Source organism: Rhipicephalus microplus, chromosome X (genome assembly GCF_043290135.1).
Source record: "Rhipicephalus microplus isolate Deutch F79 chromosome X, USDA_Rmic, whole genome shotgun sequence".
Taxonomy (NCBI): domain Eukaryota; kingdom Metazoa; phylum Arthropoda; class Arachnida; order Ixodida; family Ixodidae; genus Rhipicephalus; species Rhipicephalus microplus.
In genome coordinates, this window is record NC_134710.1 from 101,273,622 (window position 1) to 101,290,619 (window position 16,998).

Below are 16,998 nucleotides of genomic sequence, written 5' to 3' on the forward strand. Positions count from 1 at the left end.
ACTGAGATCAACAAAAGTGTAGAGATGATATGCCGGACAGGCGGACGCAAACATGCATCTCCTCACAGCTTGAAAAAATCAAAGCACACACCTGTTGCACGCAACATAGACTTTAGCGCTACCAATATAAGTTTGCTAGGGTGACGGTGCAAGAGAGGTTGCACCATAATGCTGTACAAAACTTGCACAAGCTGTAAAAGCGTGAAAAGTCAATTTTCATTATCAATGCTTCATGAGCACGAGAAGATAACTTTTTGCGTCACATATTGACGGCTCTGGCACGCGACACAGTCGATCAATTTTCACGTTTGAGGAGGCATGTAAGGTTCTCGCCTTTACAGTAAAAACAATAAAGAAAGACAGGCAAAACACAGCTCGAGTAAGCTACACAGAAGAGTAAAGGACTGATAAACTACATTGCATGGCCAACAAACTTAGAACGCGCTACGGCACCATAGAGATAAATTAACGCAAAACAAAACACGGAAACGAGGCAAACGTCATATGAAGTATTGCTTGATCCTCATCACTTGCTAAATTAAAAGCACTAGTTCATTCAAAGTGGCGGTTGGTTTGATAAGTGTGAGGTAATTTTAATACATATATATATATATATATATATATATATATATATATATATATATATATATATATATATATATATATATATATATATATATATATATATATATATATATATATATATTGTTACGAGTAACTTGTTTAATGAGCTATTCACAGCGCAGAGAACCCGACAAGCAAGATGGCGTCAGAACAGCATCCAACGGAAAAACCCACTTCGTCCTCCTCTTTCTTGCAGCCGTGTTTAGCCGCTGTTTTGTATCATAACCCCCGGTGGTAGAAGCACCGTCCCGGTGCTAAATTTACGCAGATGATGTCGAAGGGGGGTTATAGGGCTTTAGCCGAGCCACGTGAACGGTGTCGCTCGGAGCTGACGATGACTTTGTTGGATCGGTTGGAACAATCTCGTACGTGACGTCTGTCACTTGGCGAACGATACGGAATGGTCCAGTGTAGGGCGACAACAGTTTTTCAGACAGTCCCACACGCCGAGTAGGTGACCAGAGGAGCACGAGAGAACCCGGAGAAAAGTGCACGCCCCTATGGTGAGAATTGTAGAGCTGTTGTTGGCGCGCCTGTGAAGCCTGTAGACGGTTACGGGCGACTTGGCGCGCGTGGTCGGCGCGGGCAATGGCTTCACCAGCATATTCAGTGGCCGCAGGTAGTAACGTGTCTAAAGGTAGAGTTGGGTCCCGGCCATATAGTAGATAGAAGGGCGAATATCCGGCAGTGTTGTGACGAGATGAGTTGTAGGCGAACGTCACATACGGCAAATGAATGTCCCAATCATGGTGGTCTGGCGCAACGTATTTGGCAAGCATATCGGTTAGGGTCCTGTTAAGGCACTCAGTGAGGGCATTTGACTGTGGATGGTACGAAGTAGTAAATTTGTGCTTGGTATGGCAAGACCTCAGGATTTCATGAACGACAGCTGATAAGAACGTGCGGCCACGGTCGGTGAGAAGTTGACGGGGAGCACCGTGCACTAATATTATGTCGTACAGCAGAAAGTCCGGAACGTCGGTAGCGCAGCTGGTCGGGAGTGCTCGTGTGATTGCGTACCGCGTCGCGTAGTCCGTGGCAACAGCAATCCATTTATTTCCGGCTGTGGATAGTGGGAAAGGGCCCAACAGGTCGAGACCAACTCGAAAAAAAGGCTCGTTGGGAACGTCGATCGGCTGAAGGTAGCCGGCTGGGAGGGCAGACGGTGTTTTGCGACGCTGACAGGGCTCACAAGCGGCGACATAGCGTCGAACCGAGCGGGCAAGTCCAGGCCAAAAAAAACCGACGTCGTACCCGATCGTATGTGCGAGAAACGCCCAAGTGGCCCGTCATGGGAGCGTCATGAAGTTGATGCAGGACAGTGGAACGCAGGTGCGCTGGGATGACAGGAAGTAAGTCTAATCCGAAGGAATCAAGGTTGCGGCGATATAGGATCCAGTCTTTCACCAAAAACATTCGTAGGGACGGGTCGCGAGGCGTTGACTCCAGTTTGTCAATGATGGCTCGTAAAGAAGCATCCTGACGTTGCTCTTCGCCAATGTTTAACAGCTGCGACACGGAAAAAACGTCCGTGATAGCGTCAGTATCGGTTGCTTCGTCAACAGGGTAGCGGGATAAACAATCCGCATCCTGATGTAATCGCCCTGTTTTGTACATTACAGAGAACGTGTACTCTTGAAGGCGTAGAGCCCAACGAGCGAGACGTCCCGTGGGGTCCTTCAGGGAGGCTAGCCAGCAGAGCGCGTGATGATCCGTGACAACACGGAATGAGCGCCCGTACAGGTATGGGCGAAACTTGGCGACTGCCCATACAAGGGCGAGGCACTCGCGCTCCGTGATGGAATAGTTGCGCTCGGCTGGAGATAGCAGTCGACTTGCGTAGGCTATAACACGGTCGTGTCCGCGTTGTTGCTGCAATAGCACAGCTCCTATGCCATGTCCACTGGCGTCCGTGTGAACCTCGGTTGGAGCTAATGGATCAAAGTGAGCCAAGATTGGTGGCGTTGTAAGCAATGTCGTAAGTTGCGAAAACGATGACGCTTGGATGACGAAACGAGGCGTCTTTCTTCAAGAGGTCTGTGAGTGGGCGTGCAATGGTCGCAAAGTCCTTAACAAAGCGTCTGAAATATGAGCACAACCCCACAAAACTGCGGACATCCTTTGTGGTCTTCGGAACGGGAAAGTTTGTGACTGCGCAAATTTTCTCTGGGTCTGGACGCACGCCTTGAGCATCGACAAGGTGACCGAGCACGGAAATTTGACGACGAGCGAAGCGGCACTTGGAGGCGTTAAGCTGGAGTCCGGCTCGACGAAAAACGTCCAGAATAGCTGACAAACGATCAAGATGCGAGTCGAATGTGGGCGAAAAGACGATAACATCGTCAAGGTAACACAAGCAGGTGGACCATTTCAGCCCTTGGAGCAATGAGTCCATCATTCTTTCAAATGTGGCTGGTGCATTGCAGAGTCCAAAGGGCATCACCTTAAACTGATAAAGACCATCAGGAGTGATGAATGCGGTCTTCTCGCGGTCCATCTCGTCGACGGCTATCTGCCAGTAACCTGATCGAAGGTCAATAGTTGAAAAATAAGTGGCACCGTACAGGCAGTCGAGGGCGTCGTCGATGCGAGGTAAAGGATAAACGTCTTTTTTGGTAATTTTGTTAAGGTGACGGTAATCGACACAAAAGCGCCATGTTCCATCTTTCTTTTTAACAAGGACGACTGGAGAAGCCCAGGGGCTGCATGAAGGCTCAATAATGTTTTTCGCAAGCATTTTGTCGACTTCATGTTGTAATATTGCACGCTCCGACGCCGACACACGGTATAGGGGCGTCGGCGAATGGGGGTTGCATGGCCAGTATTTATGCGATGGGTGACAATGGTCGTTTGGCCCAAAGAGTTGCTGGCAAAGTCGAAAATGCTACGATAGCCCTCAAAAACGTGGCAAAGCGCTGCAGCTTGCTCAGACGTAAGGTCCGATGACACCATTCGCTCGATGTCGGCGCCCCAAGAACGTGATGGAGTGGAACCACTGACTGAGCTGCAGCAATCGTCAACTCTGAAAAGCTCGACATGGTCATCTTGGAGAGCAGTAATTTTTGCCAGGGAGATACCCTGTGGCAGAACTTGGGTGGTGAGTGAAAAGTTGACCAATGGAAGGAAGGTGCGGTTTCTCTTAATCGTCAGAATCATATGCGGCACAGCAACCCCATGCGTAAGCATCACTGCCGGAATCAGGGCCACCATGTAATCACCATCAGGTACTGGCGGCGTGGAGGATAAGTCGACATGTGTGACCGAGTTAGGAGGGAGGCGCGTGAAATCAATGCAGCAGAGGCTGGTTTGCGGAGGGCTGGTCGGGTCGGAAAAGAGGGGTAAATTGAGATGGAGAGAACCAGCTGAACAGTCTATGAGGGCAGAGTGCGTGGCTAGAAAATCCATACCGAGTATGAGTTAATGAGGGCAATGTTCGATGACGGCGAAAAGAACGACAGTGCTTCTCTCCCCAATAGACACTCGCGCAGAGCACATGCCAAGAATTGCAGCAGTTCCTCCATCGGCGACTCGTACAGCTCGGTTGAGGGCGGGCGTGACAACTTTTCTAAGTCGGCGGTGAAGGTTAGCACTCATAATGTACACATGCGCGCCAGTATCTATCAATGCACTGACACGAACATTGTCGACAGTAACGTCCAAAAGGTTCCGGTTCGTTGTTAATGTTAATCGAGGATTTCTTACGAAGGTCGTCAACGCAGCTCCACCTCCAGAAGCTGCACGGCCTAGTTTTCCGGTCGGAGATGCTGCGAATAGGTCGGGGAGGCAGCGCGGCGTTGTGGGGGTGACCGGGACTGACGACGAGCAGGGGACGGTGACCCGTCGTAGCGAGGTCTGCTCAGAGGTGCTGTAGGAGCGGAAAATGTGGTCGGCGTTGACGGAGAAAGCGGTGGGGACGCCTGGCGAGCAGAAGTGGTGTGATACTGAGGTGCATAATGGGACGGTGGAGACCAGCGGCTGCGGCAGTGACGAGCGATATGGCCAACGCGTCGACAGTTAAAACATATTGGCCTGTCATCAAGAGTACGCCATTCGGACGGATTGCGTTGCATGCGAGGTGCAGAAGGGGTACGATAAGAAGGCTCAGCAGAGTATACGGTAGGAAGAGGATGTAGGCCGACATTCGATAGCTCTTGACGAACGACCGCTTGTATTAAAGAGATCGTGGTCGGGGAAGGCGCAGGCGTCGGTAATGTCGTGGCTACCGGTTGTGCTGCCTCGACCTCTCGACGGATGATGCGTGTAAGAATGTCACATCGAGGGGCCTGGTGGAAGGCGTCGTCACACGAAGAAGTGGCCGCTGTGTTCGGAAGGCGCACGATGCTTTGGGCTACGCGGCGGGCTTTAGCTTGTTCGAGACGTCGGCATTCTTTAAGGATTGTGTCGATGCTCGAGACGTTGTTAAAAACCAGCAGGTTGAAAGCATCGTCAGCAATGCCTTTCAAGACGCGGTTAACCTTTTCGTCTTCAGACATGGACTGGTCGGCCTTGGAACAAAGGGCCAAGACGTCAAGAATGTAAGAGACGTACGATTCGGTAGAAGACTAGGCCCGTGTGGCAGGAGTCTTCTTCGCAGCGAGCTGACGACCAGATGAATCGCCAAACAGGTCACGTATCTTTTCTTTGAAGAGATCCCAGCTCGTTATGTCTGCTTCGTGGCTTTCAAACCATGTTCGGGGAGTGCCGTCCAGGTAGAAAAGCACGTTGGCGAGCATGAGCGTGGGATCCCATCGGTGAGTAGCACTGACGCGCTCGTACCGCTTCAGCCAAGTGTCGAGATCGATCGTACCATCACCGGAGAAAGTGCCGGGATCCCGGAGGTGCGGTATTGTGACGTAGGTGGTGGCTTGGACTGATGAGGGCGGCGTAGAGGAAGTACCAGCAGTCGAAGCAGTCGAAAGGTCGCCGATGGTGCGACCGCAGCGAGTTTCCATCGAGGTACGGGGGTCGTCCACCTCCACCAATAATGTTACGAGTAACTTGTTTAATGAGCTATTCACAGCGCAGAGAACCCGACGAGCAAGATGGCGTCAGAACAGCATCCAACGGAAAAACCCACTTCGTCCTCCTCTTTCTTGCAGCCGTGTTTAGCCGCTGTTTTGTATCAATATATATATATATATATATATATATATATATATATATATATATATATATATATATATATATATATATATATATATATATATATATATATATATATATATATATATAAACACCGAATGTATATATAGCCTGAAAGGATGGATATGCGCAGTCAAAAGTTGCAACCACTACACTTCCGTGACGCGCTAAGAACCACAAGAGTGGATGAAGAAATCTGGATTGTACACAAATATTCACTAGATGCTTAAGGGAAAAAAAAAGCACCTTTTTATGGTGGTAGCATATCTTACAGTAGAATCAGCATGTCGTCAAATTTCTAGCTTCAAGGCCTCATTCGACGCTCAATTTCACTGTACTAGAGCTTTCCCTAATTTAATTGAACCTAACATCCCTCTGATGGCGTATTCAATCTTCACGGCTACGTTTAATAACGTTCCATAGCTCCGGCGCATGCAGCGCCGCAGCCGCTCCGAGGCCCCGCCATGGGTGAGGGCACCCCTAGCGGTTGCTCCTGTCTCTATATCAAACTTTCGCCGAAGTTTCATGACCAGTAAAAGTATTGAATGACTCTGGTACGACGTTAGACAATGTCAGCACACAGAACAGCGACACTCCTTCGTGCGGTTGGCATCAAGAAGTTTTCTTTTCGAACAGGCAACAGAACAGCAGTGTCATCAGACGCAAAATTTTCAACTCATGCGTTGCGGCCACGAACTCCCGAACAGCTGCTGCGTAATGGTCGGCTGGAGCAAACGCGATCAAAGAAAAATTGCGGCTATGACGTCGTCCTAACTTGCTGAAGGGGCTCCCCAAGGGTCCCCATTGTGGGTGTCAGTAGCGCGATGGAGGCGATCGCTCACGCAAACTCCAAAATTAATTATAGTACTTTGCAAGCTATATAATTTGTTAATATTTTGCATATGATATACGCATGTTCAAGGAAATTGAGCCCGCAGATTATCTTGGTCGCAAAATTTTGTCTTAGTACCCTTTTAAATTGCACATCATGGCCTCTGTGACGACATACATTCAGAGAATACAGCACTACACCAACAGTTCGCAACTTGCGCGAGATTGAGGCTTTGGCTGCAGACAACCTGCTCGAGCTCGCGCGTTTCATAAGTTCATTCGAGGAAACGTGGTGGCTCAATGGTTGAGGCTTGAGAGAAGGAGCCGTCTGCTAGGCAGTCTGAGCAAAGGCCGCGAAAACATGCATTTTTTCCTTTCGACCGATCGAAGAGGAGAATGACGCACGCAGCTAACAAATGATACGGCAGCTGCGACAACGACACCGCGAATGCAGGTGGGGAGCTTTCTGGAGAAAAATTGAAAAGAAAAAAGAAGAAATGCCGATGCAAAGTGCATATGAAACTACCGTCGTGTGCTTTATTGTGGCTGTTTTGTAAAACTAAATTCACATGCGTAACAAGTGTCCTTATTTTCATTTCACCCAACACGTAATCTCATGCCCTGTTTATGTTCACAGTCTACTCAATTTTTATTTATATTTGGCAAAATATGGGAAGCTAGGCTACGTTAGAGCCGGCTATCCCAACATCATGATAGTACTGTACAAAATAAACACAAAATGCGGAAAATTAAAAATAAAAGAAGAAAAGAAATAATCAGGGGCCCTATGTACTCTACCTATATATACACTATTGGGCTTATAACGCATATTTTTTACAATTAAAGGTACAGTGAAAGAAGTTTGATTACACGTAAGCGAAATGATTGGCGAAAGTAGCATTTTTCTGAGCAATATACTTATACTGATAAGTTTCAAAAATATACAAAAGCCCAGTTTTTAGCCTTAATGTGATACACCTGCTTGCATCGCAATACGACGCTTTTTCATGATTCTGTATAATGGTATGCTATGATGGCACATTCCTATTCTAAAGGATCGTCCAGGAATATATAAACACGTAGGCAGCGGCCTAATAATAGCGGCGGACCACGCATCGTATACGTAGAAAATTTCAACAGAACTGTTCAACGTATGCGCTACATCCGTGTGATACCAGCCAGTATATGAGCGTTATTATTACTGAGGTCGATACGCAGTGGTGTATACAGTATATCTTTTTTTCAGCCCACGCAGCAGTGTTAAGAATCACTTGTGACAGCTTGTGACAAATGGCGTAGTTCTAACGATTCACCTCGGTTGCACCAAGCGATACTATTTGCACTAGAAATCCAAATACATTATTGGCCAATTGATAGAACATCACCAACGACCTTTTCATTGATTACTCTACGGTGGTTATGTCAATTTATAAATTGCATCTCGTAAATTGGCAAGGCGCATACGCTTTGAACGAATTTCTAAGGGGACGTCAGTTTCTAAATATACCTTGCCAAAGCGTGCGGCGAAATGCTTGGTCATCTCAGTTGCTTTTGTTATCCATTGCCAGAAACGACGCATGACGCCACTCCAGTAGAAAAGGCAGTTCAACTTTTTCAAGCATCACTTCTTGCCTTTTTTTTTAAATCTAACTGTGCATTTCATGTTTCCGACGCCCGACCATTAACTATCAATTCCGAGAATGATTACCCGAGCCTTGTAACATGAGCGATAACATGTGATTAAGTGGCAACGTTAAAAATATTTATTTGTGACGATGACGTGTAAGCAAGGACCAAGAATGACTAGAAGAGATATCGTTTGCCGCCGAACGATTTACACGGATGAGATCAGACGCTGTCAGGCTTGTTCTCGTTAATGCATCCCACTTGTAAGGAGAGACCGCCAAGGTTCTAGTGAGAAATCCAACTGAAACTGATTACTGATAGACACGTGGTTGAAATGACAAATTCATGGATCTACATCGTTCCACTGGCGGCTGCTGGATGCATTGGCAGCAGCCGCTGCGCATGCTGACCATTTAATCGACGACCGTTAGCCTTGTGGCGATGAGCTTGAAACGGCCACAGATGAGGCACAACGAATAACCGTATCCCCTTAATGTAAATACTCACGACGCCCTTGTAAGCGGTGCGCGGAACTCCTGCCTTAAAATCACTCATGATGCCCAGAGCTTTCGCTATCTTAACGAACCCACTCTCATTCACGTAATGTATCCTTGCCGGTGTTTGAGAAACGAGTCCCTTGCCGATGTCCGCGAAAGCGTACACTCTGCTTTCGCTAACCGTCATATGAAATGCGTTATCATAGCGAGTTTGGAGTAAGTAACTTAAGTCCATGCTGCTGAAGCGCACGAAGACATTGTTGAGATACACGTCTTTCAAGTACATGTCAAAGAATTGCCCTTCACTCACGCCTACGCGGCCGAACGTCCGTGAGCGTGACACTTCTGGCCGGATGCACGCGCGACCTTTGCGTTGTTCTGGCTGACGTATCCAGTCATCCCAGAAAGCCTTAGGCCATCGGGGACCAATTTCATTCCATAACTCACGAGTCAAGAGCCACCCTAGTCCCGAAAAAAAGTCTGTGCGGTGCAGCATGTCCGGCTGCAAGGTGATGTGGCTCCGCTTGCCGTTATCGTTGTAGGCAGACACGCAAAACAGGGTGGGATCCCTGCGCAGAACGGATAACCCTGCAGCGAAGTACTCGAAAAAGTCGGGCGCAATGTCCAAGTCGTCCTCAACCACAATGACGGCGGTGTATTTCATACGATCAAACACTTGCGAGAGCGCCCACCTGTAATGTCGCGAGATGCGGTGGTAACCTTCGATGTTATATACTGCCGCCATACCCTCCGTCAGCTTGGTTTGATCGGGCTGATGAAGCAAGGTAAACTCGTACTTCTGCTGACACCGGAGAAGCGCTTCGGCGGTCTCATTGTGGTAACCGTCTTGGCTCACGATGACAGGGAATCGTTGACTGGACGGCCGGTATCGCATCACCTGGTTCAGCGTCCGCGTCACGGTCACTCGGTTGCAGGCGAGCACCAGGACTGCGATGACCTCCGTTTTTTTCCTGGCCTCGTCTATCGCTTTCTTCCACAGTTTGAGCTGGTCGAGCACTTCGTCGTTGGAGCCAAGCTGCCAGTGCACGTCGCGTTCCAGAGCGACTGCCTGCGAGTGCAAGGCACCGTGCAAGCGGTTCTGGCTTATCTGCAGAAATATGAGTACGGTCACAGATGCCCAGAGCAGGGCGCCGGCCAGCAGAAGCGTGTGCAGTCGTTTCATGGCCGTCACCGCGGCTGGCAGCGCGCGACGCCCACGACGACCATGCGGCCAGCCGTGCAGCTCGGCTGCTGCCGAGGAGTGAGCTCCGGCACTTTTCAGGGCGCGCGAGAATGCCGCATCCACGGCGCAGCTGTTCGGTCGACGTGCCTGACGCTCTTTGGTCGCAGCCGGCCGCTACGCAAAATCTGAATGGGCTGCTCGCTCACCCACCGCCGACGACGCTCGATGAACAACGTGTACAACCACCGGGAAAAAGAACGAGCCACGTTGTTATCAGACTGACTACGCACAGGCACTGTTTATTCAACTCGGCGCTTCCTCTTCTTTCGCAGCTAGCGCGCGCTGCTGCTGACTTCGCAGCTGTTCTCTCATGGAGCGGAAGCATGTGTGGACTGATTCGCTGAAATCACAGATGTAATTACTTTATTGACAATGATTCTTTATACCACTACCCTTAGTTTCACGAGCTTTCACTCAATCTTGTCCTTCCTATTCTAATCCTCCCGCTTTCGTTTTCCTATACTCACTTTCTGGGCTTGATCTGCTACATCAGTGGTAATTCACTTTCCTTGATCGCAACCACTCTACGTGCCAGCCTAGGAGATCAAGATTTCCTGCACAGTGGGTGATTTGTTCGTTCTTTTACTATTCGTAGTCTTTTTTTTTTTTTGTAAACAGGTGACTACATATGGCGTGTTGTGGTAGTGAGTTGTCTTAGAGGGTCAGTGTCACTAATTTTTGAAACTGAGCTTACTAATCATAATATCGTGAGTTATACGTCCTAAAACCACGATATGATTATGAAAGACGCCGTAGTGAAGGCTGCGGGAATTTTGACCCTGGAAGCTGAGTTTACTATACGCCACACATATATTCTGTCTAGAGACGGCTCTGAGCAACTGCGAAGCACAGAAAATGTTGATAAGATATTTCGTTTTATTAAAGCCAATTTGACATCATTCAGTCTGGTGACTTCACGCACCAGTATGGCTAGTTGTGATGACGTCAATTACCAGATATACAAAATTACAATATACAAAATGCGTGGGAAAATCCCATTGTTTTGCGGGAACAGATGACGAGATGTGTATGCTGTGTCCTGACGTCAGAGTACAGGGGAAACAAAAACTGGCTTTTAAAAAGTTGCTACTAATTTGTCAGGGCTCACTCACATCCTGGACCAAAGGGGCCTTTCGTTAGCCGAGCTGTAAATAAAGATGTTTGATCGCTCTTTTTCTGCGCATACGTTCACAAGCTGTCAGTCTCCCTTTATTGTTTACCTATCTTCTCCATTTTGCCCCTCTGCAGAATGCAGAACAGCAAGGCAGGCACGCATTTGGTTGATCTTACTGGCTTTTCCTATTTATTACGTTTTCTTTTTTTTTTTAGCCAAGCACCCGTATACTACATAATCGTGACAACTGAGATCCACTTCAATATGCGTGTTTATTTTAACGTCCCTTTACTTACACTTCCACTCGACACACTTTTAAACTGAAAAAAAAAAAGCTAAGGTCACTATATACTGCAATATTTTCTGCGTTGTAAAAGAGAGCTAAATAAAATCAACTAGCTCCGCTTGACGAACACAGATGAAAGAACGAATGTGGTGGCGTTCCCTTCGTCAGGCTAACGCACTTCTGTGTTTTGCGAGTCTTTCCTAAATGCTGCATCCTTGCTGTTTATTCAACACTCTTTGTTAGGTTTCGAGGTGGCAGTATATTTTTATTGCATCTTGACCATACCACTCTTATATACAGGCTTATAAAAAAAAAGACTTCACTTAAGATGCTCCGATATGTTCGATGCTCAGATATGTTTCACTGCTCTTCATCAAACGCCCTTTGTTAAGCTTTCAGGTGGACTATGACAACCACGCTGCTCTTTACACCGCTAACCGCCTTTTACAACCATAAAGTACCATGTGACAGTGGTGTGATTATTCTACCCGCACGCCATCTGTTGGGCTGACTGTTGGCTCCTTCCTTTTTAGTGGATCAGTGGCGAGTAGTGGGGTTTTACCCAATGTCTGTGGCGTATACTTGTTTGTGATGTCCAGAAACGTTGTCACGGATTCCGGACATGAAAGGCTGGACCAAGGACAGCTTCACTGTTTAATGTGGATCTGCTAAGCTTGATTGATTGATTGATATGTGGGGTTTAACATCCCAAAACCACCATATGATTATGAGAGACGCCGTAGTGGAGGGCTCCGGAAATTTCGATCCCCTGGGGTTCTTTAACGTGCACCCAAATCTGAGCACACGGGCCTACAACATTTCCGCCTCCATCGGAAATGCAGCCGCCGCAGCCGGGATTTGAACCCGCGACCTGCGGGTCAGCAGCCGAGTACCTTAGCCACTAGACCACCGCGGCGGGGCAGCGAAAACAAAAATTAATTAATTGAACGTTTATTTTCAATAGTTTTAGTTTTATCTGTTACATGCATTGTAGATTACTATAATAAAGCTTTGGTATTTGGTATGTGGTTCAGCGCCCATTTTTTCCCCTTAGTTTCAGAAACAGCAGGCACATGCAGGTAGTCAGGTAACATGGGCCAAAGGATTTGGGGGCGTATCCAGGAAACATGCTATCGGAGCTTGTGTCAGCGTGTTCTTTGATTCGGCGCATTACCAGGTCAACGAGACATCGCTCACGTTTCCGTGGTGGTTTCGTGCGTACCATCAGAAGTTTACTGATACTTTTGTGCATTTTATAGCTCAACTAGCTGCCAGATTGTGTAGATAGCCGCTCCTGTGACTGTCGACTGCTTTCGCTGGAACATGGCCGCCGTGCCCTCGCCTTTGGCGACTGCAAACGCGACAGGCTAAGCAAAAATACGCTGTACTCTGCGGCTGCCAAAGCTATATTTTCTAAACTGCTGTCTCGCTTCAGTAGTTTTCAACGATAGGGCAATGTGAGTTTTTAAACTATTATGCTATTGTGCTCGCGAACAGTTGTCTAACAATTGCCTCTGCGAAGTTTCTTGTGTTTATTGCAAGTACGTCATTTGGCTAATAAAACAATTTCGCTTCCTCAATCTTTGTTATTTTTGTTTCTTTTCTCTTCGCATGCAATTAGCGAGACAAAATGAAGGCGCAATAAAATCGCGTGTTGATAAAGGCACGTAGCAGGCCAGCAAATAAGAAAAAAAAAATCGATCTCACGTCATATAGGGCAAATGCGTGACGTCGCCAGCGCTTCTAGTTGTAGCGTCATATATATATATTTTTAGCTGTTAGCTGTCCTCTCCTCTCGTAGATGGCGAAGGTGGCAAAAAGCCGCCGACTACTGGATCCATGGGCTCCTATGGAAGTTACGCTACCAGTTTACATATACCTTGGTGGCGTTGCAGCGTGAGCACTGTTTCCCGGCGGAAGCAAATGTGGTGGGCAGACCCGATCTTTGCCGCGGGCGTCTATCAATCAAACTGACTGACGCGTCAACTCGGATACGAATTCGTTGAAGCTGAGAAAGCCTCAATTCAACTCGTCACTCTCATGGTGCCGGTGTGATAGTCACGCGTTGCATGCAGTGGACCCTAAGCAGCAGCTTTCTCCAGCTTTTTAAGTCAATCGTCTGCTCAGCCTGCTCTGTCTTCTTCGAAGTAAGACCACATCAGTTCTCTTAATTTTGATTCGCAAGTGCCTAATGAACATAATATTGAACACTTCGGTCTTGAATGGTAAGGTTTCAATTAAAACGGCAATACTTACCTCGGTTGTAATTAGCAAGGTCATGACTAGGATCAAGCTAATAAACATAATCATAATGTGAAGGATCCTAATTATCATATTACACACGTAAGGTATAATTAGTATAGTTTGGTTTACAGTGCTCGTGATTAACACCGCGTTAATTAACATGCTTTAGTTAACGCGGTCCAGGCTTTGCATGACTTCAGCATGGTCTTATTAAGACATGGTGTTTTAGCCTCGGTTTTAGCATGACTTGGCTTAATTAGCTTGATCATAGCATGTCCTGAGCTAACTCAGTAGAACGCCCAGCCAAATAGCTAATTAGCCGGCCACACGTGCTCATGGAGCTAGCAGACGATGAAGACGACGAAGAAGGCACACCGGCCAAGCAGCGCGCTAGAATGTACAAGACGACCATGATCCTCATACACGTAGCCTCGGGTTTAACTGCCGTCGCGGTGTTCTAAGGCGCTAGGCCGGAACTAATCTCAGAGGCCACCATGGTCATTATTCTAAAGCAGGCTCAGCGTAGGCGTTAAAATCTTCCAAATAAATTTAAACGGCCCTTGCCGTGAAAAAAAATATCACGAGGGAAAGTTTCTGACACCTTTGTTGCATGTGCACTTCTGCACTCAGTGTAACAACAAACAAATGAAAGAAGAAACATTTGGTATGAAAACACCGCCCAACTTAGTCGACTGTCCTTGAATCAATGCCGTGTTCCATCGTGACCAATAGAACGCAGTGCGCTGAGGAGTAGATTTGACATCTTCGTACTGTTGGCTCGTTCAAAGGGTGGTGTCGCCAGAGCTTGGAAAGATACTGAGTGTCACCATATACTTGCGCCATCCAGCATAGCGCCCCAGATTGGTATTCAAGGTTGCCCAGTTTCGCTGTTTTAAGGCTTGCGGGACTTAGATCAAGCTTCGCCATTTTTTCTGTATTGAAGTAACTAGAAGAATAAGAATGGGGTGGAGCACATTCGGCAAGCACTCTCAAATTATGACAGGTAGATTGCCACTATCCCTCAAGAGGAAGGTATATAACAGCGGTATCTTGCCGGTACTTAGCTACGGAGCAGAAACCTGGAGACTTACAAAGAGGGTTCAGCTTAAATTGAGGACGACGCAGCGAGCAATGGAAAGAAAAATGGTAGGTGTAACCTTAAGAGACAAGAAGAGAGCAGAGTGGATTAGGGAACAAACGGGGGTTAAGGATATCATAGCTGAAATCAAGATGAAGAAATGGACATGGGCAGGGCATGTAGCGCGTAGACAGGATAACCGCTGGTCATTAAGGGTAACTGACTGGATTCCCAGAGAAGGGAAGCGGGTTAGGGGGAGACAGAAGGTTAGGTGGGCAGATGAGATTAAGTAGTTTGCGGGTATAAATTGGCAGCAGCAAGCACAGGACCGGGTTAACTGGCGGAACATGGGAGAGGCCTTTGTCCTGCAGTGGACGTAGTCAGGCTGATGATGATAAGGAATCAACAGCTGTCACGCGTAAGCCTGATTTCTAGCGCCTGAAAGTTTAGATGCTGATGATTGTTCGTAGGCGATACGTCGAGTTTCCCAGACACGAAATTAGTTCTTTCCATCCGGTCCATGCTTATTTACGGTTGATATATATTTAAATGCATATACTTGCGAAACAACTTTTTACTAAATTAAATGTGGTGCTTGGACGAGTTGTTTCAAATTTAAACACAGATTCAACCAGCGCAAAAATACGATACACTAAATAACATACAGACACACACACACACAGCGCTCTGCGTGTGTATTTCTTTTGAAATATTTAGTATTTTTGCGCTGGTAAATTGATTTTAATCGTGACTATAGTTTCACAGGTAATATCTGGCACTCATGCAGCTGAAGTTTCGGTTGTATGACAAGTGTAGCTCCGGCCAGAGCTAGACTATACAGGATACATCGTTTGTTTCGGCTTGTGGAGGTCACGTACTGTACTTGTTCGTGCGTCAGCTTTAGGCAAAAGGATGTACATGATCATGCATACCGGAACCATACTCATGCCTAGGGACGCGAAAATAAAAGCAAGCTTGAGCACCAATGTTGCAGACATTTCGTTTTTGTTCACTGCCGGAAACCGAACATGATTTGCAAGTTGTTGCTTCACAGAAAGTGCATGTAAGCGTAAAAGAGGAACGCAGACGCACAAAAAAGCGAGGCATATTCCACACCTGCAGCGGCCTGGCGCCTGTTCTCCCTTTAGCGCAGCTGTTTTCAGTCATAAATGACCTCGTAAAGGAATATGGTCCGCTAGTGCAGAAAAAGAAAGGAAAAGCAATATATGTAGCTACAGTCGACGGCCAAATGCCAACAATGATGAAAGGCTCCTAAAACTTTTCTAAAACAATGGCCATACACAAACTGGCCTCGTCTCGTAGAGTTAAAAGGTAAAAGGAAAGTGAAAGGGCAAATATAAAAAAAGAGCACAGAATTCTGAATATCAACGGAACATTTATCTCTGAGTCGACGTTTTGTTTTGTTATTATGGCTTTGTATTCGGCTCTGTAGTAAGGCACATAGGGTCTGTACTCGCAGTTCAATGCTTTTCAAGGTTTCTCCACCCTACCAGGTGTGCTTCTTCTGGCTTATTTTCTTCTTCACACTCCAGAAGTTGCAATTCCATACCTTTTCTGCACACATCTGCCTTTTTATCGCGCAATTAGACGCTGAATTATTATTATTATTATTATTATTATTATTATTATTATTATTATTATTAGATGAGAAGCAGCTTAAGGTTGAGCCCAATCCGGTGTGTGGCATGACCACCCTTATTGCGCATGCGCGTCCCCTCCCCCTCTCTCTCCTTTCTTCTCTCCTCCCTCGCAACGCCAAAGCAGGTAGCGTCTTTTAGTCTGCGCTCACTAGGGAGTTTTAGTGCTGGGTACCCAAGCGGCTTGCGTACCCAGGACTAGGGTGGCTAGAATGGGGAGGTGTGATGACCGGCCTCCGGAGGCTGGCCCAAAAGCGCGTTCCTGCCGCGCGGTGGCGCTGTCGGTGGGGGCGCTGTGCTTTTCTCGCGTCGTCTACTTGCCTCTGGGCGGGTAAATGATTCGACCGCGCTCAGTTTTACCGCTGTAGTCTTTTCAATTATGTTGTTGACGTCGAGAAACTTGCACGTGTAATCTACAAGCGCAAACCACGCAGCCGATACAGAGCGTTGGTTTCGCGGCCACTTCTTGCGAGGTGGGCGCGCTTGTCACGCGAAAAATAGTTTAGAGGAATCTCTCCCGCAGACCAGCAGGTGGCGACAACCCTGCGTGTGTCGCTCGCATATTTGTTATACATTTTCGATTGCAATAGTACTTTAAAGAGTGGAAGTCAATGCAGTTTTTATGCAGTGCGGCAGAAGAATGCAATAAAGTACA

General features: G+C 47.2%; 1 protein-coding gene across 1 annotated transcript; it reads right to left on the reverse strand.

Annotated features, from left to right (window-relative positions):
- Window positions 1-7,108: 7,108 nt before the first annotated feature.
- LOC119176778 (alpha-1,3-mannosyl-glycoprotein 2-beta-N-acetylglucosaminyltransferase) lies at window positions 7,109-10,201 on the reverse strand. Its single transcript, XM_037428133.2, has one exon. It carries the CDS (start codon window positions 9,901-9,903, stop codon window positions 8,575-8,577), a length of 1,329 nt encoding a protein of 442 aa, XP_037284030.2. The 5' UTR covers window positions 9,904-10,201; the 3' UTR covers window positions 7,109-8,574.
- Window positions 10,202-16,998: the final 6,797 nt, after the last annotated feature.

Coding starts and splice junctions, on each gene's coding strand:
- LOC119176778 (XM_037428133.2), bottom strand. CDS start 9,903: ATGAAACGACTGCACACGCTTCTGCTGGCCGGCGCCCTGCTCTGGGCA.